The 27618-nt window shown below is 39.0% G+C and overlaps 1 protein-coding gene across 9 annotated transcripts; it reads left to right on the plus strand.

The window, feature by feature from the left end:
* Positions 1-27618, plus strand: phf24 (PHD finger protein 24). 9 transcript variants are annotated; one of them, XM_005470369.4, is made up of 9 exons: positions 1-504; positions 9858-10279; positions 12985-13170; positions 18519-18597; positions 19137-19339; positions 20043-20209; positions 23671-23703; positions 24970-25047; positions 26259-27618. In XM_005470369.4, the coding sequence occupies exons 2-9, from the start codon at positions 9860-9862 to the stop codon at positions 26353-26355; spliced, it is 1263 nt and encodes a 420-aa protein (XP_005470426.1). In that variant the 5' UTR covers positions 1-504; positions 9858-9859; the 3' UTR covers positions 26356-27618. The 9 variants fall into 9 exon arrangements, with proteins under 9 accessions (XP_005470426.1, XP_019216818.1, XP_005470424.1 ...); XM_019361273.2 differs by lacking the exons at positions 1-504; positions 26259-27618 and adding exons at positions 5925-6028; positions 25273-25672; XM_005470367.2 differs by lacking the exon at positions 1-504 and adding an exon at positions 5926-6028.

Here is a 27618-nt window from a genome sequence, read left to right on the forward strand (position 1 = left end):
CCTGAATGATCAGGACTAAGTCGTCGGGGCACCCGGGAAGGGGAGGGGGGCTTCGAGATGGTCATAAATTTCTGATTTAACTCCACTGGCCGTCTGTGAGTCTGCACCGACGTCTCATCCTGCCTAAACTGAACTGCCAGCAGGCTGTGTGTCTCCTCAGATGCCGAGGGAGTAGCTCAGGAAGGAGGGTGGGTGAAAAAAAGAAAAGACAAAAAAAAAAAGAAGGGAAACAAGATTTCAGCACCGGAGCTGTCCGCGGCTGTCTTGGGAAGACTCTATTCCTGCTAAAAAGGGGAAGAAGCTGTAAATTTTCTCTGTGTGACTGTGAGGGCAAGGGATAATAAACTGCTGTGCCATTCGTCTCCCTGCGGGGGTACCGACGAACGAGTAAAGGCTCACATACTTCATTCGGGCCAAGTCTTGCCATGCTGGACGGCCAGGCTTGAGTCAGGAAGGATAAAGTCGCCAGAAAGTCACGGTGAACAGCAGCCTTTACCCTTTACGGTGAGTCCGCGTATATAAGAGCCGTTGCTTTTCTGTACCACTTTGTAAAATGTTGCACGGGGAAAAGAATGCCAGTCTTGATTCAGATTTAGCCGTGACTGAACTCGCTTAAGGTGGAATTTGCGGGGAACCCCGAACACAGATGCTTGCATGGGAAGCATATTTAGGTCAGCATTCATATGGGTGTGGATGCGCGCCGCGGTTGGCATCAAACTACAGAGTTCTCATTGCAAAGCCTGGTAGCTCCGTCTGCTCATTTCATAACAGTGCACCAAAATCAGCAGGAAACGAGGGTGAAAGCAGGGAAGTTCTTAGACTACAGCTGGTGCACGTAAAATATGTTTTTTATGATGGGAGATTCTGCAACTAATGGCACAATTAAGTCATCTGGAACTCATGCCCCTCTCTGTAGCAGACACTCTTTAACTGTAGTTTGCCGTCTTCAATTGTTTTTCCCAGCACTGTCCCACTCAGGGAAGCATTGCTGTCCATTAAGTTCTCCATCAGTCTTTGTTTACAACCCATACGTCCGAAAACAAACAAGCCAGTTTCGGTGTTAACCCGGAGGCAGTGCTGCACCTCGTTCTGTGGCAGATCTCTGCAGCCTGAGCTGCTTCACTGCCGCCTGTTCTGTGCTTATTGTCAGAGCCTTTGAGAGCATCGGCTGGCTCAGGCTCTCTGGCTGGCAGAGCCTGAATGCCAACATGATGTCTCCCGTGTAAGGATGCATTGAGATTTAAATTCCACCTCCATTCAGACACCTCTCTGTTTCCTTTTTTTTTTTTTTTTTGGCCGTTCAGAAGCTGAATTTCAAACCCCTATATGCATTTGCAGAGCCACAAGCTTGAGAATGTTTTAGATGGAAGGGAGAACAGACAATGAAAAGCCAGAGGGAGAACTGTTTTTTTGTTTTTTGTTTTTTTTAAACACAGAGGGGTAAATTTCTGGAATGAAGAACTGGATCAGGATAGGCCAAGGAAAAGCAACAAAACCAACCTTAAGCTCTTTGATTTGATTTAGGTTCCTTTCTATGTCCTGGTGCATGTACATCTGCGTATTTTAGATGAGTGTTAATGATTCCACTCACTAGCTCTAACAGGGATCTGGGTGAACTCGTTAGTGTAATTAGTTCCAGGTCTTTGCTTCCCTGGTCTGTGGGTGAGATCTTCAGCTAAAGGCGGATTCATTCCCACGAAAAGGCATGCTTTGTGGTGCCTCCATTGAAAAACTAAGCCCCCCCTCAACTGAAACAAGGAATGAAAAGGAGGGCTGGTTGGGATTCTAATCAGCACATACCAGTGACATCCAACAGCTTTGGGAAGGGAATCCTAGCACAAGAGAAATGGCACATACAGTGTAGCATCCTTGTAATGCTTTTATGATGGAGAATGCACACACATGTAATAAGGAGACATACAAATGTGGTTTGAAATTGTGTCTATTTTGTTTGATTTTGAGCTTTCAGAAGACGGTTAAATGCATAATAGAGGAGGAACCTCAACATTTTTCTTTCTCTTCAGTTTTGCTATTTTCTTTAAAAGAACTGGCTACACTAAATGTTCTAAGTTTGCAACATGCCTCAAATGAAACAGTCAAGAAAAAAACAACAACTCTTTGGCTGCTTACAAGGTAACAAGATATGTTCACATTGGAGCCGTAATCTCTCTCTGCTTCCAAAGAATCCATCCGAAACAGCTGAAAGCTTTGATATAAATTACTGGTTGTGATATTGTCTTAAAAAATGCTTTTATATACTAAACTGGGCAAATATGATTTGGTGAGTGCACCCATTATTGTGAGTGGATTATATCCTAGCAAATACCGCCCACCCCCATTTATCAAAATCATCCTATATTTGTAGCCTTCTTAAGCGGTTAGATGTCCTGCCAATGTGAATCAGTGCCCTTAAAAGATTACTCTTTAAAGATGAAGTTGCTTCAGCTAAATTGCTGAACATGCCATACTGCCACATAGTACACTGACCTGACCTGAGCTTTCACCATCTTCTTGGGATTCTTAGAAAATAAAACTAATCAAACCTCCTTGGAAGATAAGAATATAACAGTCCAACTTACTTGACCAGTATTAACTTAATGAATAATGAATAAAAAAGACCAGTTGTGCTTTTTCATCTTTATCTGTAAACTATTTTTCCTCAGTCTAATAAATGGCTGCTCAGTGAGCTCAATAACCTACACATGGTGTCACTTGTATAGCAGAAGACTTAATACCATTACAGACTTTAATGTTGGCCTGTGCCTACAAGAGAAAATGGATTCTGCTTTAAATAAACATCTCACAAATTCTATAAACACAATACCATCACGGACAAATGGTGTGGTGTTGCTGCTGTGAGTGGATACTCCAGAAGAAGTTAGGATGTATTGCCTGACGTGGCGTGGGAGTGTTAAATAAATGAATGAAGTGTGGACACTAAAAAAAAAAAAACACTCAGAGGAGTAGAATAAAATCACAAGGATTTCAAGAGCACTTTGGCGCCACCTCCCTCTGAAATTATCAATTTTTAATTAAATCAAGATGCTCCTGAGAGAATCATCATTTCAGGACTAGTCATAGTCATTTGCCGACATGAATTGGGAGCAGAAATACATAGTGGATTTTTCTAGGACTCAAATATACATAAAATAAACAAAACAGGGAAAGCACATTAACAGCTCATTTCTCTGTAAACTCCCCTAAATCTGGCTTTTGTATGGATAAAGGCAGGATATATCACATAAGACCTAAAAAAGACCAAACTGCTGATGTACTTCACTATCTTCAGAATATTCTCACACAGTACAAGATTTCCTCAGACATATATGTCAAGTTCTGCTCCAAGGAGTGGCCCTGTTTTACGTCCCTTGGTCCAGATCTTTTTTTATCCAGGGGCATTTAAATCATTCAGAAGGGTCCAGGAAGGAGAGCAGAGCAGCCGAGGCAGCGGCTCCTGCAGGAGTCTAGTGATCGTCAAGCCTGAGGGAGTTTTATCCTGCTCGCTTCTGCTTGTATTGGCCATCAGATGTAATATAGAGGGTGAATGTGGGTGACCGCTGAGCCTTAGTGGAATCACTTTTTAATACAGTTGGCACCTGAAGGGGGATTAAAAAAAAGTGAATAGGTAAAGTAATGTAAGCAGTTGAGTGAGCAAAAAGGTTGTAAACAAGTTGGTGGAGCTCAGCAAGATTATCTAAGCAGTTTTGTGTTGTCGAGTAACAACAAATGACAGCAAAGCAAATGTGTGGTCAAGTCAATTTGTGGTTAATTTACCTTCATTTTGTTTATTTTCAGCAGTGCCACTACAAAATTATAACTTTCCTTGTAGCCTGAAAAAAAAAAAACAGTCTGACTCACATAGATCCTTTCAAAAATGATTTGATGTAGATATTTATAGGCAAGGTGTCAAAGATGAACACCCCCCCCCCCCAAAAAGAGATCATCTCTCTCTTGAGTATGACGCAAACGCAGGTGTTGAGCTTCACAAATCTAACCGACAGCCAGGCACGAAGAGGGCTGATCAGTTTGACAGGTTTGTGGTCAAACGCTTTGGGTTTTTTTTAGACTTGCAAGGTGAGCGAGTGACAGGTTAGTCAGCTCTATCTAATGCACTATGGTATCAAAGCCAAGCGCTGACCCATTTGTGTCAGAATCAACTTGCACATGGAGAAGAAAAACAGTCTTTTTAAAATTCATAAGCTAACCTGAAAATGACAAGGTCTTCTGTCTGCACATGCGTTTGCTCATCAGGAGTGGCGTCAGCTCCAGCATTGTTTGGAGAATACAAATGCTGAAAACAAAGAACCTGACCTCTTCTTCCCTTCGGCAATATATAATTTGCATACAAGTGTAGAAACCTATCATTACTTTCCTAAACCCTGGACTGGGTTGTGGAGTTTATTGATGAGGCTGGCAATGTTGTAATCCCTCTGTTTCTTTCTCTTTTGTTTCAAAGTATAGATAGACCTTCACTTTGGCCATTGTAGCATATTGAAATTATGCATGCTCTTTATAGATGGCATTGATTCGATGGAGTGCACAAAAAACCTTGGGACTCGTAACAGCATTTAGCTTATTGTCATTATTACATACCCACCCCACCACCACCACCCCTGCCCCACCCCCCACGCCACTTCTGTTTATGAAGCCTATTCACTTTGCTGGCCATTACAAAACAATTTGTTTTCTGTTGATTATGCCATTAAAAGTGACATGGCCTGTTATCTGCACTGCAGAGTAGTTGAGGATCCAGCTGTGGTAGCAGCATTTAACCAATGTATCAGTCATGGTGTGGTTATTTTAAGCCTTGTCCTCAAGCATGCAAAAGCTATTAAACTTTTTTTTTCTCCAGCGGCTTGTAAGCATGGTCTTTGCAGGCATCTCTAGCATCTAAAAGCTGTCACTGCCTAATGCTGATGCCAGAACCGCTCTGAGCCTGAGTGGAAAGGTCACTTCAGTGGATAATTAAGTCCCCATAATAGTCATGGTGCCTTCCTCTGTTATGATCACCACTTCTCCTCCATTATGTGTGTTCTTTATGACTTTGATGCAGTCAGGCTGTTCAAAACATATCTAAGCTATTGTATTACAGCTTTCTTCTTTGTGTCTTTGTCTGATATTTCTTTTTTCAATTTTGAGGTAAACTGTAACAATTTAAAGACTGTAAGTTTCCTTAATTCAAATCTAACCACCCCTTGGTAGATTTCCTTCAGATTAAGTCTGCTCTCTCTGTTTTTGTCGTTTTAAGATGAGGAGACGAGGAGAAAAGGTTGAGTATAACACTTTATCTGTTACTTGTGTGCATTTCAAAATGGTATCTTTACCTCAAAACGAACACAGGCAATTCACAAACTGTGTGCCTGCCAATAAGAGATGCATTTCCATCAGCCTCTCTTAAAAACAAACAAACAAACAAACAAACAAACAAACAGACAAAAAACAAAACAAAAAAACCCACAACTATGATAGAAATGCTAAAAGGGTTTTCTAAGGTGGAAAAGTAGGTGTATCCAAAAAAAGCAAAACTGAAACAGACATAATGAATAAATCATGACATGCATTATAAATCAAACAGGGCATATTTTTTTTCCACTATCTTAATTATTTTCCGACTTTTGAAGTTTGACTGATACTGTTTCAAGTGCATCATGCTGTTGTATCCTCTCAGTCATAGCCAAATGGAGAATGAATATTCAACATTTGCACAGTGCTAGCACATGGGAACAAGTGTTTAGTATCTTCCTGTTGGAGACTTTTTTAAACTGTCTAAAATACTTGGATAGAAAACAGACTAATATATGCTCATGTGTATTTTGTTCATATAACAGATATAAATGTAAGTTCAAACTGGTGTTTGATGTGATTGTTAAAATAATAAGTTTTAAATTCTTTGCCACACCCAGCATACATCATATCCTGTACCAATCAATCAGTTGGACACACCCAGGAGTCTATATAACTCCACCCTTTTGGCCTGCTAGGCTTTTTACTGCCTGTCTACCAGAGTGCGAACATAGGACCTCGTAAGTTAAGTAGACTCTGCTTAAACCTTTAATTACCTGATTGCCATACAATGTAAATGGATAGTTCATCAGTTGAATGTGTATTTATGTTATACTAAGTCCTTGTATTGTTGCCTTCTGCAATGGAAAGGCAAATTCCAAAATGGTGGATGGATAGTCATGTAGTATTGTAATTTGGTTTGAGCTTTATTTGTAATTGTCATTATTTTTATGTATAGAAAAAAACCCCAAATCATCCATCTATCCATCCACCTAATCATCCCTTCATTGAGTCTTCCAATTCATCATCAATTGTTTAAATGTGCCACCACATCAGATGTTCTGTCAGCAACAACCACCACCTTCAGTCTTGTTTCTTCAGTGATATTTTTCAGTACGTTGACAACTGTATTTATTGTAAATTATTTCAGTTTGATGTAATTGTTTCCCTAATCCTGGACAGCAAGGATGGAGTCTAGCATAAGTGCCATATTGGAGAGATAAGCAGTTAAGAAAAATGTTGGCAAATGTGGCAAAAAAATCTCAACTACAACCATTTAAAAGAACTGAATGCAGAACTTTTTTTTAGTCTAACCCCATCTGTAGTAAAAGACAGCCCACTGAGCTTATTGTTATCCCTGCAGTTATGGTGCTGGCTATTCGGTATTCTGCATGCCAGCAGAGTATTTTAATGATTGTGTATTCTCAGCATGCTTCGGTCATTTATTGGGCAGGAGGAGGGCACTGTTACTAGAAAGACGGCTCTTCTAAATGAAGTGCTTGTCCTTGAGGAAGACAATCAATGTGTCCCAAAATCTCCCACTGAACTTGGGAGTCAGTAGACATAAAACTCACATGTCTAATAAAATGAGGTTTTCTAAGCAGCAGTGAACAATTTCCTGATTGCCTGCAAATTTTTTACTTTTAGTACTCCTGAGCACCAACTCCATTTATTTTAGATTTTCGTAAGCATGCTGAGATTGAAAATTACACATGATTTTTGGCATTATCCCAGTGGGAAATATTTTAAGTTGTGCATGATTTTTGGCATTTTCCCAGTGAGCTTATATAGTATATGCTAAATAAACACTATTGTTCTGAAGGGACGCAGGTAATTAATCTCTGCAGGGATACTATGCTTCAGATGAATTGACCTTTCACTGCTATTTAGTGCATGGCATCCAAAACGAAATGGGTGTGCTTCTGTTTTTTTGTTTTTTTTCTTTGTGAAAGGAATCCAGACAGGGATAAACATTTGAAAACTTAATTTAAATGTATTCTAAATTGGTTTCCTATTTTGCTATGCCTCCTTAAATAGTTTAAATGCATGGAAGCGGAAATAGTGAAGTTATGCTGAAATGGGCACAAGCAAAATGAGTGTAGTTTCTGGAGTCTATGAAGCATGGGTCCCATAGCAGTCTGACGACATAAGGCCTGACAGGCTATGAGTTGTAGCCTAGGAAGGGAGAGAGGGGAATGACTCCTATTTCACTTTCGATAAATGTGATTAAATTTCACACAAGCACTTAGTGTATGCGCAGCATGGTTGGATGGGATTGCATTTCAGAGCAAAAAACACATGTCCCAGAAGTACCTTGTAATCAACTTGAATCCACAATGCTCCCCCCACCACCCCCCACAATAATGCAATTCAAGGTTGCTTCTCTTAAGTGTAAATGAGATCTCGATCTGATTTTGCTGAACACTACCACATCTTACGGTTCATGATTTCACTAAATGTGTTTAGGAATTGAAAGTATTGAGTATTAAGTTTCCTGGAAATGGTGGAGTTGTAACATGGTTCAGACTTGATCAAACTTTGGGATGTTGAGGTCAGTCCGAATGGATGTTGAGCTTTGGAGCCTTATTGCTATTTCTGAAAAAGCTGAGAACAAAAGCTACTGCAGAGAACTAGCAGGGATGCTCACTTAAAAATGCAACAAAACAGAAAGTAAAACTGGGAAAAAATGACAAAGTCTGAAGACAGGCTGGAGAACAGGTTGGGTAACAGGTGGTGGATTAACCAAGATTGAGGGAGAGGCACCAAAGCACGGGAAAAGACAAAGAAAAATCAACAGACTCCAAATTAATGAACATGAATAACAGAACAGAGAAAAACAAACTATACATGGGCAAAGACAGAAATGCAAATCCTTACAAACACGAGTCAAGCGAAGTTTAAAAAAAAGAAGCTATTTTTCTCATTCTACTGCAGGGGAAAAAACTGCTTTCTTCCAGTTTTCAGAAAAGACATAGCTGTTGCACTTTATTTGGGGTTGATCATAGCCTCTGTGTCATGACCTTTTTTATATTGGGTTTCAGGAAAAAACTATAGTCTGAAGTTCTTTTAATAATGGGCAAAATCTCATTTAAAACCTGCCCAAGGGGTGAAGTATTTTTATTTTTTTTCCCCCGCTTTAGGATCAATAAAGTTGATCTTATTTTATTTTGAGTAATTTTATTTGGTGAACAGGGTGAAGAGGAGTGCTGTGATATCTACAGCTGGCTGAAGGCAGCAGGTTTTGGTTATTTCCTTATATATAAGAAAATTACAAATGAGTGAAGCAATTTATTGATTTATGTGCAAACATACATGGAAATGAAGTATTTGAGGTAAAATTATACGCAATTCTAATAAGCTTGAAAGTCAAAATTTGGTTGGAGCAGCTTTATTCTTAAACACAGCCTGAACTCGCTTAGGCAACTTTAATGTTCAGGAATAGTTTTTCAAGCTTCTTAAAAGGCATTCAAAGCATTGAATGTTGGTTGGCCCAACATGTTTTACAGATGCATGTAGACATGTTTTGTTTTTTTTTGTTTTGTTGTTTTTTTTTTTGTTTTTTTTTTCTTTCGACCTCCTCTGTACATGTTGATGATGATGATTTGAACTGAAAAACTTTTAGATTGTTCAATCCATAATGCCCATTACCACTGATTGTCCAGTTCTCGTGTAATTCTGCTTACCTCTGCCTTTTGACAGCACCTTTCCTATGATACCAGCCTGCCTGTGCCCAGATGATGCTCTGTTTTGTCTCCACTTGTCTAATTTTCTCAAATTTAGGATGAAGGCCATATCATGCTCAGGTGGCAAGTTTTTAGCTAATAGCTTTTAGCAAAAGCATTACTTTTATATCTGTACATTACAGTTCCTCATATCAAAGATATGTTCATCTCAAAAGTGTCAACTTGTGTCATTTTTGACTTTTTTTTTTTTTTTAATGAACATATTTGATATGAGGACTTGTAATGTATAGATTTCTTCAGTGATATGAACTAGATGGCTTGTGAGTAAAAGCAGTGTGGATACATTTCGTCGTGCATTGTCAAACATGTACCATCATTTCAAGGTGCAGAAGGACCGATTTGGATCCTCAAACTTTATAAAATATGCGATTAAGGCTTTTATTTTTATTTTCCAGTGAATTGTGGGATCTGCTTTCTTCAGCTTTCTATTTATCTGAATCATGTAAATAAGACTGCACAAGGACTAAAATCTTTCTTACCGAATGCTATAGAAATCTGGGAACCAGAGCAGATGGTCAGGGTTTATTAGTAATAAGGAGAGGAGTTCAGGGAAATTGCTGCTGATAGAATTAGATTTGGAGAGATGGAGCTCTTCTGTGCTAACAGGAAAAACTAAAGACATTCAGTAACGGCAAGATCTGATGTGCAGAGAGCAAATATTTCCATGGGTTGATTTTTAGCAAAATATGAAGTGAAATTTGATGCCATCTGTGGGCTTGTAGCTGGTGCTATCAATCACTTGTCACATACAAGTCAGTTTTGGGGGGGGGGGGGGAGAATTCTTTTGTAACAGTTCCTCATTTTATTCCTTCTGTTTTCATCTTTCTACAGCAATGGGAGTGCTCATGTCAAAGAAGCAGCAGGTGGAGAAGGTGCAGAAATGTACTGCCGTCGTCTCTGCCTTCCAGGCGGGCCTTAAAGATCGTGCTGCCACAGTGAAACCGGCAGAAGGGCAAGTGGAGGAAGGTGAAGGGCATGCCAAGACCAATCCTGATGAGAAAAATACAGAGGACGCAGTGCAAGAGGAGAATGACAATAGCGCAAGTCCATCAACTTCCCAGCAGGCCTCAGCGCCAACAAGAGACGAGTGTAAAGTCAACCAGGAGGCTTGGTCGAGGTTACGGGATGGGAAGGGAGTAGAGCCGGAAGATCTTGACAAGACTCATCAGCTCACACCGCCTGCTTTTGTGCGACCCAAAAGGGAACCTGATGATGACCAGCCTATAGAAGTGGACCTGTATAAGAAAGAGGAGGTATTAAATAACAAAAGTCAGTAGTAGTAGCAGCAGCTAGTCTTTGTCATATATTAAAAAATAAATGCATAAAAAAATCAAATGAGATGGCTCACAGTTGTGGGATTAAACGGATGACTACAAAATGTTAAATAATCTCTATGGCAGCAGCAGGTTATTATATCTGGTGACCTGTTTTCTTCCCTCACATTAGGCATCATGATTGAACAGCACAGACAATCCGTAAAGAGATTTCTTAGCTTTATCTAAACATCCTTGTTGAAGGTGAGAAAGTATGAGTTTGAAGTTGTTTTCTGTTGGGCCTTTAATAGCTACACAGGCTGTGATGTATTGTGGTGTGTGTGTGAGGGCTCTTCACAGTGAGCATCCTGTAGGCGGGCTGCTTTGGCTGGCTCTGAGAGGTGGCCATATTCAGGGTGACACTGACTAACAGACCATGTAGTTCACAAGAGCACTGACCCCATCAGGTTTTCTATTTAGAATGAATAAACATGGCTTGGTAACTTACTGTACTTACAATCCCGCACTAAACATTTATCTTGCAATAGTAATAGATATGTCTATTGGAATGTTAGAAGACTGATACACGAGGGTCATAAATACTCGGACACTGACTCATTATGTAACACTCTTTTTAGCTTTATTTTAAAGAGTAGAACTTCTATTTAGTAAGGAAAACTTTGCATATACATATACTCAAATCTAAAGGGACAATTCAGTGTCAAGCAGCTGCATGTCCAGGTGAGGCCAGTTCTTGTTCCATGGAAAATTAAGCAGGTGAAAATTTAGGAATTTATTCCAAGAGTTGAACTTGCATTTGGTTTATTTTTTCAGTATACCAGTGAAATTAAAAACTTTACCTAATTCAGCTGGCACGCTCTTAAATAGGAGTGCACTGACTAGCTCTGCAATATCAAAAGGCTTAGAGAACCACAGATGTTGACTCAAGTGTGAAAATCTCCAATTCTCTCAGGTTAAGAGACTTTACAACATCTAGCAGTCTCCAGCACATAGACAGTCTACTCTTTCATGAATGTAGGTACAGGGCTTACAAGATTAGACAAATAAAACAAAGGTTAATTTGTACAAGAATGATGGGAAGAGAAGCATGGAAAAGAAGAGGGAAAGCTCCAAACATGGCTTGGGCACCCCTGCTCTATGCCAGCTCTTTGCCCAACTCCAGGCCTCAAGGGTCTGTGTCCTACAGGTTTTAGATGTGTCCTTGATCCAACACAGCTGACTTAAATGTCTAAATTACCTCAACATGTCTTGAAGTTCTCCAGAGGCCTGGTAATGAAGAGATCATTTGATTGAGGTGTGTTGATTCAGAGTGATATCTAAAACCTGCAGGAGGATGGCCCTTGAGGCCTGGAGTTGGACACCCTTGGTGTAGAGTATGGTTGCTAGTGTTTATTGATGATGCGACTGGTGATGGTAGCAGGAAACCTGAATTCTGAAGTGTATACACTCAGATTTCAGATTGAGCAAAATGCTGCAAAACTGATCAGAACATTTCAGTGCAACTGGATAGTGACATAGTTTAATTTGACATTTTTGCTAAATTCCATTGACTTAAACAGCACGTTTGCACTTAAAACTAAAATTTACGATGGCCCTGAGAGGCCAAACGGACTGCAACTTAAGAAAACATCAGCAATAAGAAAAACGCTGCAAAAGCACACAAAACACAACGGAAATAGGAAAACAGAAATGGGGGAAAAAACAGATTTCCAAAAGCACAAGGGAAGTGTTTCTGGGGAGACAATAACCCGACGGACCAGTTGCAGGAACCCAAAACATTAAAAAAAAAAAAAAAATGTCTGATTTTAAAATCCACTGTAGTGGTATGAAATGGCAACATTACAAAATGTAATTCTTAAAATATTTATAGACCTAAAAAGACCTTAAAAACTCATGTTAGACCAAGTCAGTTAATTATGTGTCAATTTTTGCCAGGCTACTGCTTCTGCTAGATGAGGGTCTTTTTAATGGTGGCTGATTGCAAATATGTTTATCTCCCAGACAAGTGATATGTTTACTTTTTGGCTGAAGTACCATATTGAGCATGTTTGGAGTGTTACGTCATTCTTAGAAGTTGCTATTTTATAGAGGGGCTTGCTGAAGAGTCATCAGGTCAGATGAGGTTCACCATATAAGAGAAACTCTTACTGAGCAATATGACAAGAGGGATTTGTCTATGGCCCTGGCAGCATTTTTATAGATGTGTAAAAGTACTAAGAAAACTTGCAATGTCTTTGTGTTTAAAGCAGCCAAGCATTCAGCAGTCATTTTCCTTGGCTTGACAGCAGAGTGCAGCCTGGCTGACTTTACAGGGAGGTTGGATAAAAACTGACACTGAACACATTAGACAGCGTCATAGGTAGTGATGTCCTTATTTGAGCCTGAGATGGACAGTTAAGTGCTGTACGCGACACAAACTACATTATATAATACCACTTCCACCACACTCCTACCACTGATGGACTGATGCTTAATTTCTTCTCGGTAACCTGTTACATAGCGGTTTGGTTGATGGGAGATAAAGCAATCCTCAGGAAGTTTAGAAACTACATGTTAACACAATTGCAGTGACCAGATTGTTTTTTTCTAAATGGCGGGGGGGGGGGAACTACATTTCTGTGAAGCATGCAAAACTTAAAAAAAAAAAAAAAAAAGCTGTCACTGATGCAATCTTTCTCCTGCAGCCACGAAGCGATGAGATGTGTGACGTGTGCGAGGTGTGGACTGCTGACGACCTGTACCCTTGCAGGATCTGCACTCGGGTATTTCACGATGGCTGCCTGAGAGAGCTGGGCTACCTGCGTGCTGAAGCTTTGCAGGAGATGAGAGATACAGCCCACACGGTTACTGGCTGGAGCTGCTACTATTGTGTAAGTCGGGGCTCGTTGCCACCATCATGTAGTGGATGACAGTTTTCTAAAATACAAATGCTTGTATGAATCTAAAACAAATTTAACTAACTTTTTATTCAACATTATTGCAAGCATATGTGACCATGTTCAAAATCCGAATTCTTGACCAACTGCACTAAAACATTCAGTGCTTACAAATGCAGCTATTTTTGTCATGTTTGCAACATAATTACAAGCTTAACTAGTTTAGTATTAAAATATTTATGTAATAAACACTAAAGGCCAACCACAGTTCTTATTTGCCATTCTGAAATGTCAGAAGAATCCGAACTCCTATCCATTCATCTACTTAGCTGCTTGTCTAGTTTGGGATCGAGGAGGACCTGAAGCCTGTCGCAGTCATTGGGTGAGAGGGTGGAGCCTGGAGAAGCTGCCTATTGGAGAGTCATTCATGCTCACATTCACACTTGCAACCAATTTAGAATCGCCAAGTAACCCAACATCTCTGGTGCCCTTGCACAGACCAAACTCCAAAAAGGAGCTTGGACATATATTGGTAAAGTGGAACATTAATTTGTTAAATTTGATAATGGCATAATCTAGTAACACAATGAGCAAGTTATAGCAACAAATGCAAACTGCTTAATCAATTGAAATGTCACACTACTGGTGTGACAACACATTGACTGGTTTTCACTGTAGCTGCTTGAGGTATCATTCTGACAGCAAATATGATTTGTCACGTCTGGAAAAGCTCAGGTGGAACTAATACAGTTAATGATGCCTCTGTTTCCTTTAAGTGTCACAGACTGTGACTTAGTGGAATTAATTAAGTACAGCTGAGTAAATTTGCCAGTTGTCATTAAAGCTGTTGACAACAACTGTTGCTGCCTTCAGCTTTCAATTCCTGCTTGTTAATTCATGTCAGATATACAAGTTGTTGTTGTTGTTGTTGAAATGGTGGCTTTTGCCATGTTAAAATCAGTCTTGTGGTAGGTTCTGGTTTTCTACATGTGGTTAGATTGCATATGGAATATTCCACAATATGACTTTTGTGTGAAGGCATGTGGAGAGCATAGGCTAAAATCGGCAATATCATTTAGATCATTACATAGAAGATGATGGAGATGGATTTGAGCCCACTTTGTGGCGGGCAATAGTTAGAAGCTCTTATTATATTCACAAATTGCAAGTCTCCATTTTATGTCTAGATTATTAAAGCTAGATTTCATATAAACTGAGGCAACGTTTTGGCAGATTTTTCTGTAATTCAAACAATAAAACAAACTGCAGTTTCTCATCAGAAATTCAGTGCCAGTGCCAAAGCCTACGACTCTCTGATGACCCCGTGAGAGGCATAATGCAATCTGTTTTAATTCAAGCATAAACAACTGAAGAGCGCTTTTGCTGGAGGACCCTTCACAGCAGAGTAAGGGCGCCATAGCCCAGAGAAGCAAAATCACTTGCCAAAGTTGTGCAAGAGGGATGTTTTCACACAATCTGCGAGAGGACGCTGAAAGGTTCGTTCTCTGGCTGGCTTCTTCAGTGTGTGAGGAATGAGGGCGGAAGGAGACAATTCAGTGAGGGGGCAGGAGCAATGTTTTATTTAAATTGTAAATTCTAGTCCTCCTAGCCAAAGAAACCAGTTATTTTGTTAGTGTATCAGTCAGATGCTTCAAATCCCCCCCCCCCCCCCCCCCCCCACACACACACACACACACACACACACACACACACACACACACACACACACACACACACACACACACACACACACACACACACACACCCTTCTGTCATATCTGACATTTAATTTCACACAGGCACTACAGGCTGCTGCTGGCAGATGGACTGAGTTCCCTTGAAAGTGGATTTACAGTCTTCAAAGTAGACGACTGCAATAGTGGCTTAGTTTCAGTTGCTCAGAAGGATTGGTCTGTACATACAACTGACCCCTCTTTATAGCACTCTGATGCTTGCAACTAGGTCTGTATGGTCCATAATTTTCCAGCAATTCAACAAATTAGTGCTGTTACACGGGGTCACCTACAGGATCCATGTTTTTTCCCCTAAAGCGTTAGTTGCATTCATTTATGCATGTGGAACAAAAGCAGTAACTTTATTCATTATTCAAAAATTGATTATTCATAATTTCTCATGAATTCACCCTTTTGCAAGTTGCATGTAGTAGGGAAAAGCTCTATAGAGCAATTCTGATTCTAGAGCAATGTTTTTTTTTTTTTTTTTTTTGACTCCTGATCTTGATGAGATGCCAGTATAAGTGATCATTTATCCAAGACATGGCAAACTGCAGTTTATTGTATTTGCTGTATTGTATTTTCCCACCTCCTGGCACCTCTTCCTTTCTTCAAATAGCTAGGCATGTGGTAATAATTCTTATACTCTTACTACCTCATAAAGTGACTGCATTACAAGTAAACCTTTCAGATCACATGGTGATCAGAGTCTTTGGTTACAGAAATACTGTTTATGACAGTGAGAATATTTATAACTTCTTGGGTAGAGGGCTTGCTGATTATTTAAAGCTGTCTGCAATAACGCATCACCAGCGCTATAATTTTATTTTTTGAACAGGACAGTCTCAGATAGCTATTTATGCAATCTGCCAGCATAAGATTAGAAAGTGTTATTTTTAAACCTTGTTCCCTGGAGGCCTTTTGTCTCCTAGAGAGCATTTTTTTTTTTTTTTTTTTTTTTTTTTTTTTTTTCCCCCAGATGCTGCCAGTAGATGTTGCATAAACCCTTACATCTATTTTAAATTTCCTCTGCACATTAAATTGGATGACAAATGTAGACGCAATATCATAAAAGGCATCTGTACCTGATGGGCAGTTTTATTGCTCAGCAGACAGCTGGTGTTACTAAAGGTAATGCTTGATGCACATAATGGCTTACAGATGCACAAAAATGTCTTGAAGACAAAGGACACAGTTTTAATGATTAAAGCACAATTTGTTTTGTCCCCCTGTTGATTTTTAATTGACTCCTTAAATGACAGATGCATGCAAATAAATAGATATGAAGATGTATGAAGTCTTGCAGGGAAGTGTTTAATTACAAGCTTATTAAGGTGCAGCAACCCCAGAGTACATATATCGGTAAGCTATATCGATACAATAAGTGAAGCATCTCTTTGGCTTTTTCTTACCTGCAGAAGTTGGTGAATGAAATTAAATTTGGAGAAACTTACACCACCCTCAAAATTATGATTGTTTCTGACACCTAACATCAGGGAAAATCTTACAGCAGGAGCTTGCCTAGAACAGTACACACATTAATATCTTCCTTTTTCCACAAAGTTTAATAAAATTTGGATTAGCAGTTTTTGCTAATCTCCAAAGACAAACATGGCATTTAACTTCACACACAGTCTTTGTGCTGGATTGAAGTGGAGGCACTCGGTGGAGACGATTTGCACAGAGTGCAATTTGCATTTCAGCCCCGATATCTGATTTTCTGTGCTTTAGAGGAGACGGATGACTAATGAAACTGATTTTTATACAATATTGATTCAGAATTGGCTGTCATTTGTTGAAATATATCTGCATTGACAAGTGTATAGCACATACAATTGGACACAAATCCACACTGGAAGAAAAGTACAAAACATTGTTAAGGAAGCACAAGGGTTTTTTACAATGTGGAGCTTTACTGCACTGTCTGGCCATAGCTCTCACTCAGCTCAGACACTTTGTAGTATTAGGCCTGTTAAAATTGAATAGCCAGTGCCACAAGTTTAAGCAGGACGAAGTGTCCCAGACTGGAATGACCAACAAGACCAGATGTGCATAGTTCACTTTTGAATGAATTGGTCCAATGAATGGAGGATCTTTTGAGTGACTAATTTTGTCAGTGGGATTAACTGTTTAAGTGGAACCACCCACTTTCAGCTCTTAGATATTTATAGAGCCACAATTTCTATAGTAAATATGAAATTACATTTATTACAGTCCATACTTCCCTTCATCCCTGTGCTTAACTGCTTATCCATTTCTAGCTCATGAGGGTGTTTGAGCCTGCTCAAGCACCCCAATGAGTGGAAAGGATGATACATTTGATCTTGAAATACAGACAGTAAGGTGGTAAGATGATAGTTACTTTCATCTTGATTATAAATTGAAAAGGAAGAGCAAAATTAAGATGTTGTGCCCATGTTGGCCAACCACCAGTGCCCTTTGTGGCAGTGATGTCACTGTCAGCAGGTGGGGTGGGGAGGCTGGGGTTTTTTCTTTACAGCGCAGTGCACTCACCTTATTTTTATATTAGAATACATTGTTCTTACACTAACCATCCCATCTGTTTATATTTGGGGAAATGCAGATACTGGCAGGAGTGTTAGACTGATACTGACACTGAAACACTCAACACACTTGCTATACAGTAACTCATACTTTAATCACACTTGGCTGACATATCTGTGCTTTATTCACTTGCCCTTATTACATATACCATTTGCTTCAATTTGCCAAGCTTAAGGGTATTTTTTTCATCTTTTTTCCTAAGTGTGGGCGGTTGTGAATTTCATTTGGATTTCATAATGTGCCTTTTGTGAAGCCCTGACAGATTGTAAGGGTGATCAAGGACCATGTAAACAAACTAGAATTGGCTTACCTCAATATTCCCAAGGAGACTAAAGTTTGATCACGTCACTTATGTGATAAATAATGTAGAAATTTAGATATCAGCATCTTTTTTGCTGATATTCAAACAAGTTGGGGAATAAAATAACCATCTCACATCTTTGGTTACATTTGTCTTTCCAGCTCTGGTTTACTCTGGCCAATTATTATTTAACAATCTCCTATTTTAATACTGTGTGTATCAGGAAATCTGTTAATTTAAACAAAGTGCATAACTGTCTTTTCTCCTGTTAAACCCAAATTGCTTTTTGTTGACACCTGGACAGTGCTAACATCGTTATATGAAAATTTATGAAATAAGTCATTGTGAACCTAACATCTTGAAAACATTCTTTTATTTCTTTTAATTATGCCATTATGGAGAGTGACATAAAAGGCCCATTACATGAATTACCCAGGAAACACTGAAATGGATTCATTATTCAAAGCTGCACGCATGTAGCTAATTGCAAGGACTAGTTTAAGCATACTATGTTCATCCATCAAGTAATGTGCCACTTGCGATAAAAGAAATGGTCTGAGCATCATGTTACAAAGCGTACTACTCTGGCCTCATCTCACCTCCTGTAAAGACTTTCCAAGGACCAATTTAAGCATATTCTCTTATCAAGAGTGCCAGCATGCCGATTGACTGTAAAAGAGACTGCATGAGCATCAGTTTATTAAGAGTAATACTCTATTCTTCCCACACATCTCTTCCTGCAGGACAATCTCAATCTACTTCTAACAGAAGAAGAGATGTACAGCCTCATGGAGACCTTCAAGCAATGCAAGATCATCCCTGGTGAGCTACTGAATACAGGCTAAAGATGTTTTGGTAGATGGTAGTAATGCTGTCTATGCAAGAACTTTAATACTTAACCTTTTGTTGATATACTGTAAGGGACAGCAGTGTTGGTTGGTGCAAAGTTTGCAGATCTGATTATATAAAAAAAAAATTAACATCCTCAATGAAAACCTATTATATTCTCAAGATGATGGGACACAAATCACCATAAGACCCATATTTGCCACTGGTTGTACATGTCCGGAATGCTTGGTGATTAAAAGCAAAGAGATCCCAGATGAAATCTTGAGCACCTGTCTGGTCTGTGGTCACCTCAGACGTTTACTGCCCACAACATTATTTCCTTGAGAAAGTGCATTTGCCCTCCACCCAGTCTACTTTGAAATGTGTAGTATGCTGTGACTTTGCTGGACTGGCAGTCAGTGGGAGGATGCTTTTCATTTTGTTGAAAACGACTCACCATAAGATAATGTATCTTGAAGACTGCCAGGTGACTAATTAGGACCTGTGTGATGAATTGTTCCCTGCTGCTATAGAGTCGTGCCTGGTGTCAGATGAGCTGCTTCAGTACCGTCACTTTGTATCCAAGCAGCAGTTTGAAAAGGATCTGACTGACGAGCAGGAAGAGGAAGTCTTGGCCCAGTTTGCCGCGCTGGATCCTGAGAAGAAGGGACACATCGAGTGGTCGGACTTTCTCTATTTTGAGTCTCTGGCAGTGTTAAAGAAGTTTCGCACTGAGGTATAGTTGTGAATTAAGGAAACAAGATAACTGGGATAAATCAGCACCACATTTTTAAACTCGACCGTGAACTGTCTTCTTCCACTACCATGGCTCTTGTTTGGGTTTACACTCAGCCAAGGCCTACATAGCCCCGATGAGTTTTGTTGTAGAACACTTTAATTATACCTCCAAAAACTTTCAAAATACTCTATTCCTTGTCATATAGAGAAAATGCATACATAAATTTAATTAAATTTTACAGACTAAGGGAGTGTGTAAGCAATAATCATTGTAGTTGTTGATGAAATGATCTCATTTTTCAGTCTGAATTTAAAAACTGAGTCAAAAAATGCCCAAAAATCTGGCTTGCATCCAACAGCTGAACTATTCATTTTATTGTTCCTTGACAAGAAGTTTTCTTTTTGTTTGTTTTTTGGCTTGACTAATTTCTATAAACAGGTATTTGCATGTGAAGTCTGTATACAATGGACCTTTGTATACAGATTGTGGTTTGAGAGGTTAAATTTGAAGTTTGTCTGAGACTTTGGGGCAGTACGGGATGAAGCAATGTTGGCAGAATATGTCAGACAGTCAGTGTCACAGGAAATGACCAAGAATGTCTAAGATCAGCTCTAAAGTGTCAATTTTACTGAATTATAGCTGTTTAGCATTTACCTTTTAGTGATTTATTCTTACACTTGTTGGATTTTATTTTTTATAGAACTCATTGGTGCGTCTGTTAACTGCCAAGGAGAGAGACACTGCAAGGTCAGTGTTTCAGGGTCTGGATCTGGATAAAGATGGTGTAATCACACGAGCTGAATGCCGCCAAGCTCAGCAGTCTTGGTTCGACAAGCTCAAGAAAGACTCGCAGTCCTGCAATGTGAGGTGAGTAGACCACATGCCACTTACAGGGATAATTGGAAGGAGTTTAGGGAGTCATTTGTATGCAAACTGCAGATGGCAGAGGCATAAAAGGTCTGGGCACTGAGGGAATAGAAACAAGAGAACATGAATGTGACACCCACCTCTAGTAACGCCATAAAGTCAGACTATATGAACTCTCTCCTAAGTCTCCTTAAGTCTGTCTTAAGAATGCTGCTGCAACAATCTTTTATCCAAACACACAATATGGCAGCATTTTGAATTAAACTACACCGACTGATTAGTTCTCTTTAAATGCCATACTCTTTCCCATCTTACAATATATTTCATTATTTATGTTAATGCATGAGATTAACCTTGAGATGTGTAACTTCAATTTAAATTGTCCTAATTAGTTTTGATATAGAATTTTAATTGCAAAGATCAATCTTACAAAATGGCTTTGAAAAATAATTGAATTATGGGTATTTAGTTGTTAAAGCATTGTGCTGGGAGAAGAGCACAATGCTGGCGCTATGCCTTGGATCATGTGAAAATGCAGGGTTAATGGTGGGAGGTTTTAATCAAGCAGCAAGTTGAAGTTGTAAAAAGAGCTTGAAATAAAACTAGCCCACAACTGAATACAAAGTTGGTATAATGAAGTATGGAATACAAAGGACGTGAACAGGACACAAGCTTCCCAGCCTGTGACTTATACCACTGTCATTGCCACCCTTCCTACCTCTTTATGTAGACTGTTAGGTCTTGGCATACTGTATTGCCACCGCTGATCCACCAAGGCACAGATGCCAAAGCACAGCTTGTGCGTATATCTGTGATCCCAGTTACGTCAGACGGAATGGCAATATTTGACACCCTGGGATGAAAACGTGTTGGTGTAAGGAGTACTTTGTGACGTTGGACTCAAAGACTTATCACCTGATTATGCAGCTCACCTCAGCTCCACAGGATTGAGTTTTTGTTTAGCTGTCAGTCAACTTAATTTTCTTTTATTTCCTCACTCTGACAGAACTGTTATAGCCAATAGCATTAAATGCTGTTCCTCAATATAAATGGTTATGTCATGGTTACAACTTTGAATAAATCATCAATATAATATAATCAGGAGCTTCCGAGCAAACTGATAAATCTTTGGGATGCTGAAATTAATATTGGATACCATTGATTATTAAGCCTCAGATGGCACTACGTTAATAAACAGCCTTGATTGTGTCATGGAAATCACTGGATCACTGGGCTCAGGAATGATGTGATTGATTCAGTGTGCCACAAATGCAGGTTTAAGCTCTGTGATGCAAAGACACAACATTTAAACATGATCCAGAACGGTCGCATCTTCTCTGGGATAAAACTCATTTAAAGTGAAAGTGTTCATTGGTTTGGTGAATTGAAATATGAAATTATTTTTGGAAAACATGGATACCACGTCCTCTCAACTAGAGATAAAGGACCATCTGGCTTGCTGTCAGCACTGTTCAAAAGCCTGCATCTCTGATTCATCAGTGCCTATAAAGATTGACATCTTGCGCCTCAGAAAAGGACCATCAGTCCAGAAAGGTATATACCGGTACATGTTTAAGAGCAACATGCTCCCATCTAGATAACAACTTTTGCAGGGAAGGCCTTGGCATATTTCAGTAAGACAAAGTACACCCGTTAAGAGTGTGGCTAGCAGTCACTTTTAAGATGTCTGTGAGATTAAATTCAAAATGATCTTTTCCTAAAATCCAAAATTTTCTCAGTTTGAACATTGTAATCTGTTTTTCTATTTTACAGAAAATTCCAACATTTTGGAACTGGGGTTGTATTTACCTGACTGGATTTTTTTTTTTTTTTTTTTTTTTTTTTTTTTTTTTTTTTTTTTCTAAATGCAAAACTCTGAAGGAGCTAATCCAAACTGCCAAGACATCAACACTATAGGAAAGCTTTTCTCGTTACACAGTAGTGTTCATCATGTACATTTGCATAAAGATAATTAGTTATAACAATGGAACTTCTCCATAATTGACTTGCTGTCAATATTTTTTTTATTAAATGCAAATCGGCAAAGATTATGATAACATCCGAAATGAAGGAGAAATGTCAGTTAATGCAGACATTCAGTACTCTTCCTACTGCAACATTTGCTGATTACACAATTTGCATCTCATCATGCTTTGTTTCCAAGATAATGAGGAGAATATTGATTATCAAATAAGTCACCAATGTACAAATATTATTCTTACAGTAAAAACTGACACAGGTTTGAACAACTGTCCCCGTTAAGTGTTTGGGTTAAGATGAGCATTTATGTGACGTTTTCTTTGGCCACCGTAGAAAATCTGCTTGGAGTAAAAGCCCCAAATTTGTGCAGGGTCAAAATATCCACTGTGGTTTCTTCTGATAACCATTCCCACAATGAGTTAAGCCACAAACTAAATGTCAGTGTTGCCACTGACAATGCATGACAGCAATTGTGGACTGTAACAGGACTGGGGTGTAATATTTCTGTCCTGATGCAGAGAAGCTCTTCAGTTCAGTTTCCCTTTAGCTCAGTAAAGACATAACTGAGGACTTCAAAGAAATTATTTTGGCACAGTGACCGATGCACAATGCAATAGCTGCTTGCACCACTGCAACACTGAAAAAGAAATGGCAAGAGTCCTTAGAATTAAAATATTTTTCTACATCGTTTCTTTTTTATTAAACAGCACATTTCAATAATATCAAAAAATATTTAAACTGAAAAACAACCCCATGTACATCAAAGGCAAGGTAATGTTTCCTCTATGTATACTGTTAAATACAGAGTATTTTACTGTTAGTATGACTCCTAAGTTTCTAACGCTGACATGGGCACAATGGATAAACATGGATAAATTGCCTTTTGCGGGGCTTTATGTGAGACTGCATCAAAGTTGAGACACAATATTAGATGTCTCACAACATAATGCAATCTAGTGTAACACTACAAAGTGCAAACTGACAAGGCTCTCTGACAAACACAATCATAACCTCAAGACAAGCAGTTTTTTTTCTTGACTGAACTACACAGCTGATGTTTGTCCCCTTAATGCAGCGAGTAGCTTTATTTATGGTTAAAGTTGTAAGGGACCACAACTAGTTTCCCCAGTAGATGGAATAAAGAAAGGAAAATTGACAGTGTAACCACTGACTGACCCATCAGAGTAATAATGAAAGAAACATCTCTGATGGGGTTACTTCTGTTTGTTTTACAGTGTATGTGCATCAGTCGAATAAGTGTCAGATCATTTTCTCATTTTAAAGATGTAACTGCCACATGCAAAAGTGCTTGACTGCAGGTCAGAAATGTACTGAAATGTCCTCAGATTTGTACTGTAATAAATGCACTTTCCATCACTGTCACTGTGCCTGCATGTGCTCGTTTACCACTTGATATCTTGTGCTGTCAAATCTATGCTGTACCATTCCATCCCTCTCACCTATTCGGCATTCCCCCACAGACTCATGGGATTCTGCTCTCCTATGAATTGTGGGTGAGTGTGACTCAGCACTGCATGGCTTGTCTTTTTTCCCCTCACTTCAACATCCTTGAGCACTACTCAGTCAAGTATTCTCAGAGAACCCCTCAGTTTAGATTTGATGTGCAATTTAACCCTTGCTTCGTAAGGAGCCTAAGGGAAGGAGAAACTCCAAAGTGGCTCTTTCTGGATGTAAAGCAACCAAAGACACGTGAATCTCTGAAGTTTAATGAGGAGACTGAGATGATCAGGTCTCGTTATACAGAGACATGAGTAATATTCAGTCTGGCCTTTAATTATAGGAATCAAAAGAAATAATTTTCTTCTCCTTAGGAGAGCTTCTCTTTAAGTCTTTCAGAGCACATGCATGAAAGTTGGGTGAGCACAGCGTCCATTAGGGCAACCCTATGTAGTACAACCATACGCATTTGTGCTGATTAAAAAGTAAATGAATCAGAAAACTCTGCTCCCTTGGATTGCAAAAATTCACATGCTATGATGTAAAAGGTAAAATGAATTTGTTCACGAAGCTATCAGAATTTATCAAAAGAGCTTCTAAAAAAAATGACTCATACTTGTGGGAGAGAGCCTTATGAAATAGGCAGTTGAAATGTTTTAAGAACCATATTTTATATGGCTTCACTATAAAAAAAAAACAAAAACAAAAAACTTGCTAAACGTCTATCTTGTATTGAATCTTAGATTTTTTTTTTTATTTTTTTTTTTAAAATCTCATGTGAACGTCCTGATTTTGGATGGAAAAGCTGATGCCGTAAAAAAAATCTCACTGCCTGGAAAGGACCGCATTAAATGATTTGCTGACTGGAGGAAAAACATCTTTAAAAAAAAATTAGATAAGCTAGTTAAGAAAACATATGGTTTGCATTTCTTCATCATATAAACACATTTCTTACATTTTGGAGACCAAATAAATGGCTAATCATTCATCATCAGCTTGTCAAATTGAGGGATACTGTGTAACCAAGCTCCATACATTCAGACTGCATTATACCTGGTATAGTTCACAAGTCTATCACAGATTGATAATTGGTTAATCATGGAATAATATCTATATTAGTTGTCGATGGAAATTCAGCTTAAAGCCTTAAGACTTAAAATAATGATGCAAAACTAGGATGTTCCAATTTCAACATAAGTGCTGCCATGTTCATCATAACATGATGAATTAACTTCTATTTCCTTTTTTTCTGATAGGCAATGGCAGCTGTCTTGTTGTTCATTGACTGCCACTTGATTTTTGACATTTGTTCTTTGGTACAGTATAAGTCATGTTGGCCCCATATGTGAGAGCAGTCCAGCCAGCTCTGGCAGTGAAAGGAGCAAGAATGACGACAGCAGGTTTGTTGCTTTTTTTTAAATATTTGTCAGTCTGTGCGTCAAAGTGATCAGTTATTGGAAAGTATATAAAAGATTTTAGTAGATGCCAATTTCTGAAGTTCTTACAGGAAACCTTAAAAGTCTGCAGTAAAATTTTTACAGTACCTAATTCATGCTTCTCACCAGCCTACACATGTCCATTGTGACACTGGTGTGGTACTCATGGTAAAAATCTTTCTTGGGCAGAAATGTAGGAGTAATTTTGAGTGAAACAACTCAGCCCAGAAGGCCGCAGCATGGACAGTGATGTGACCTGCCTACTTCCTGCTGCAAGCTTTGTTTCCAATGCAAATGACTTCAAATTCACTTTCTAAGCTGTTGCCAAGAAGTTGGGGTGAATCCTCTTTGCCATATCATGACTTTTGAGACCTCTGACATTTTTTGATTTTTTTTTTTTTTTAAATAATTGCAGCCAATTTGCAAGCCGTTCAGGCAGGCAGTGTTTTGGGATGAATACAAAATAGTGGAAGTTTCTTAGAGGTCTAACTGGTTTTATATTAAATACAGCAATAACGTCATTTTTATATTTTTTTTTTGCAAAAACATAATGTGTAAGAATGCATTAAATTTAAAATTCCCAAACTAACCTGTGATTTTTTCCATCATTACATCTATCAAGTTGCAATTATTTAAGGACACTTGAGTGTGTGACCATATGCCACAAGGCCCTGAACTGAGGCAGGGGCCTCAGTTCAGCTCCAACCCTGGACCCCTTGGTGTCCCCATGCACTCTTCCCACCTTCCTGTCTGAAAAATCTCCACTGTTCTATCAAATAAAGGCAAAAATGTCCCAGGAAAAAATGTCTTGAAAGGACCATTATCAGCTGGGCATAGCAGCATTGAGAAAATACTACTGTGCAGTTCATGGTCATACAAAGTAAAGTACATACAGTAGGACTGATCAAAAACTATAGATCTTATGGCCACTATAGTGAGGTGCCAGGATGACTCCTATTGTGGTGTGGTGTATTATTTCATGGCATTAATTTGCAGTTACAAAGATGTACAACTGCTGACTCTTTCTGTATAGAAATAAAAAAAAAAAACAAAAAAAACTGCAACACTATCAGCAAACGCGATTAATTTAATTTGTTCAACAATCAAACATTAGTTGTTGTTGTTTTTTTTTTTTTGTTTTTTTTTAACTAAACTTTCTTTTTTTTTTTACACAGGCCAGTGACCTGGGCAGACTTTCTGAGGGAGAGTGGCATCTATATTTTGGCTGCACGGCCTAATAGTTCTGCCATGCACATCAGACTGCCTCTATAGTCCTGGATCCGCTACTGCACTCAGCAGAGGGAGTGAGAGACGGAGGATGTACCCCTATAGTCTACAGTTGAGTGAGGGAGGATAGACATGCTTATACAATGACATGAGGATGGCAAGTGAGAGAACTGGATGAAGCAATGAGGTAGCAGATCAAGCCAGTGACAGAATCTCTCCTCCTCTGCATCACCTCAACACCACAACACTGACAATGCACGCTGACTGACACACCACAGACGCAAGTGACAGCAGCTGTCACAGGTCCCCACTCCAAAACCTGACAGCTTCCAACAAATGTGAAAGCTAGAACAAGTAAGACAACCCACTCACAACCTAATCAGCTGGTGATATTTCTGAAACTTGAAATGATCACGCACAGTCAGATGAGCACCTAGGATGATCACATGAGCCAACCTAGACTCTACAGTTCTACAGCTCCATAAGACACCTGGGTGGGCACATTAGGGTGTTGGGCTTCTACTCTTTCATGTGTTCTTTCCTTTGGGCCCCAAAATGTCCTAATTATAACGCCACGCAACTGAAATGGGATTGTGTTATGCACCATTAAAACTGTTAATCGCGCCACACAGAACATGCAAATTAATTTCTGGTAGTGTTTGATTTGTGGGAGGAGATTAACCACGCAGCTACATTAACGGAACATATACCAAACAACATTGAAAGCTATCTGCATACATTATAAGAGAACTGCTATACATACCAGTATAAATTATCATGCATTAAAAAGATGTATTTATTCCTGTATTCTCTGATGTATCCTGTTTTCTCCATTTCACCCAAGAATCCGTGTTCAAGAAAATGCTAACTGTGAAAGGGGATGTTAAAGCTAACCCTGTAAGTGACATGTATATACTGCCATATAGTGCATTTTGGTATTATTGTCTCAGAGCTGCACTATAACAAGGTGTAAAATGCCACTCCTCGTATTCTAATGTCATTATTTGCACTGTGGGAATGAGATGTAGTTGGACTATTGACATAATCACTGTACTGAAAGACTGAGATCTGCTGGAAATGTTTGTCCTTTGCTAATATGCAGAAGCACTCTTTAAAAACTGCTATGGAAAACAAGATGAAATTATATAATGTAACAGATTACACGATAATTTTAAGGCACGTGAACCTGCCCCTGAATCACTAGAAATCTACTGTAATGAATAGGACATCATGTAGTGTTTATGCCATGTAATGGAGGTTTTATGCTGGGTTCTTTTGAAGTAAATAAAGTATGGTAATTAAATCAAA

This window comes from Oreochromis niloticus, linkage group LG7 (assembly GCF_001858045.2).
Source record: "Oreochromis niloticus isolate F11D_XX linkage group LG7, O_niloticus_UMD_NMBU, whole genome shotgun sequence".
Taxonomy (NCBI): Eukaryota; Metazoa; Chordata; class Actinopteri; order Cichliformes; family Cichlidae; genus Oreochromis; species Oreochromis niloticus.

Coding starts and splice junctions, on each gene's coding strand:
- phf24 (XM_005470369.4), top strand. CDS start 9,860: ATGGGAGTGCTCATGTCAAAGAAGCAGCAGGTGGAGAAGGTGCAGAAA. Junction 10,280..12,984: donor ACCTGTATAAGAAAGAGGAG/GTATTAAATAAC, acceptor TTTCTCCTGCAG/CCACGAAGCGATGAGATGTG. Junction 25,048..26,258: donor AGCAAGAATGACGACAGCAG/GTTTGTTGCTTT, acceptor TTTTTTACACAG/GCCAGTGACCTGGGCAGACT.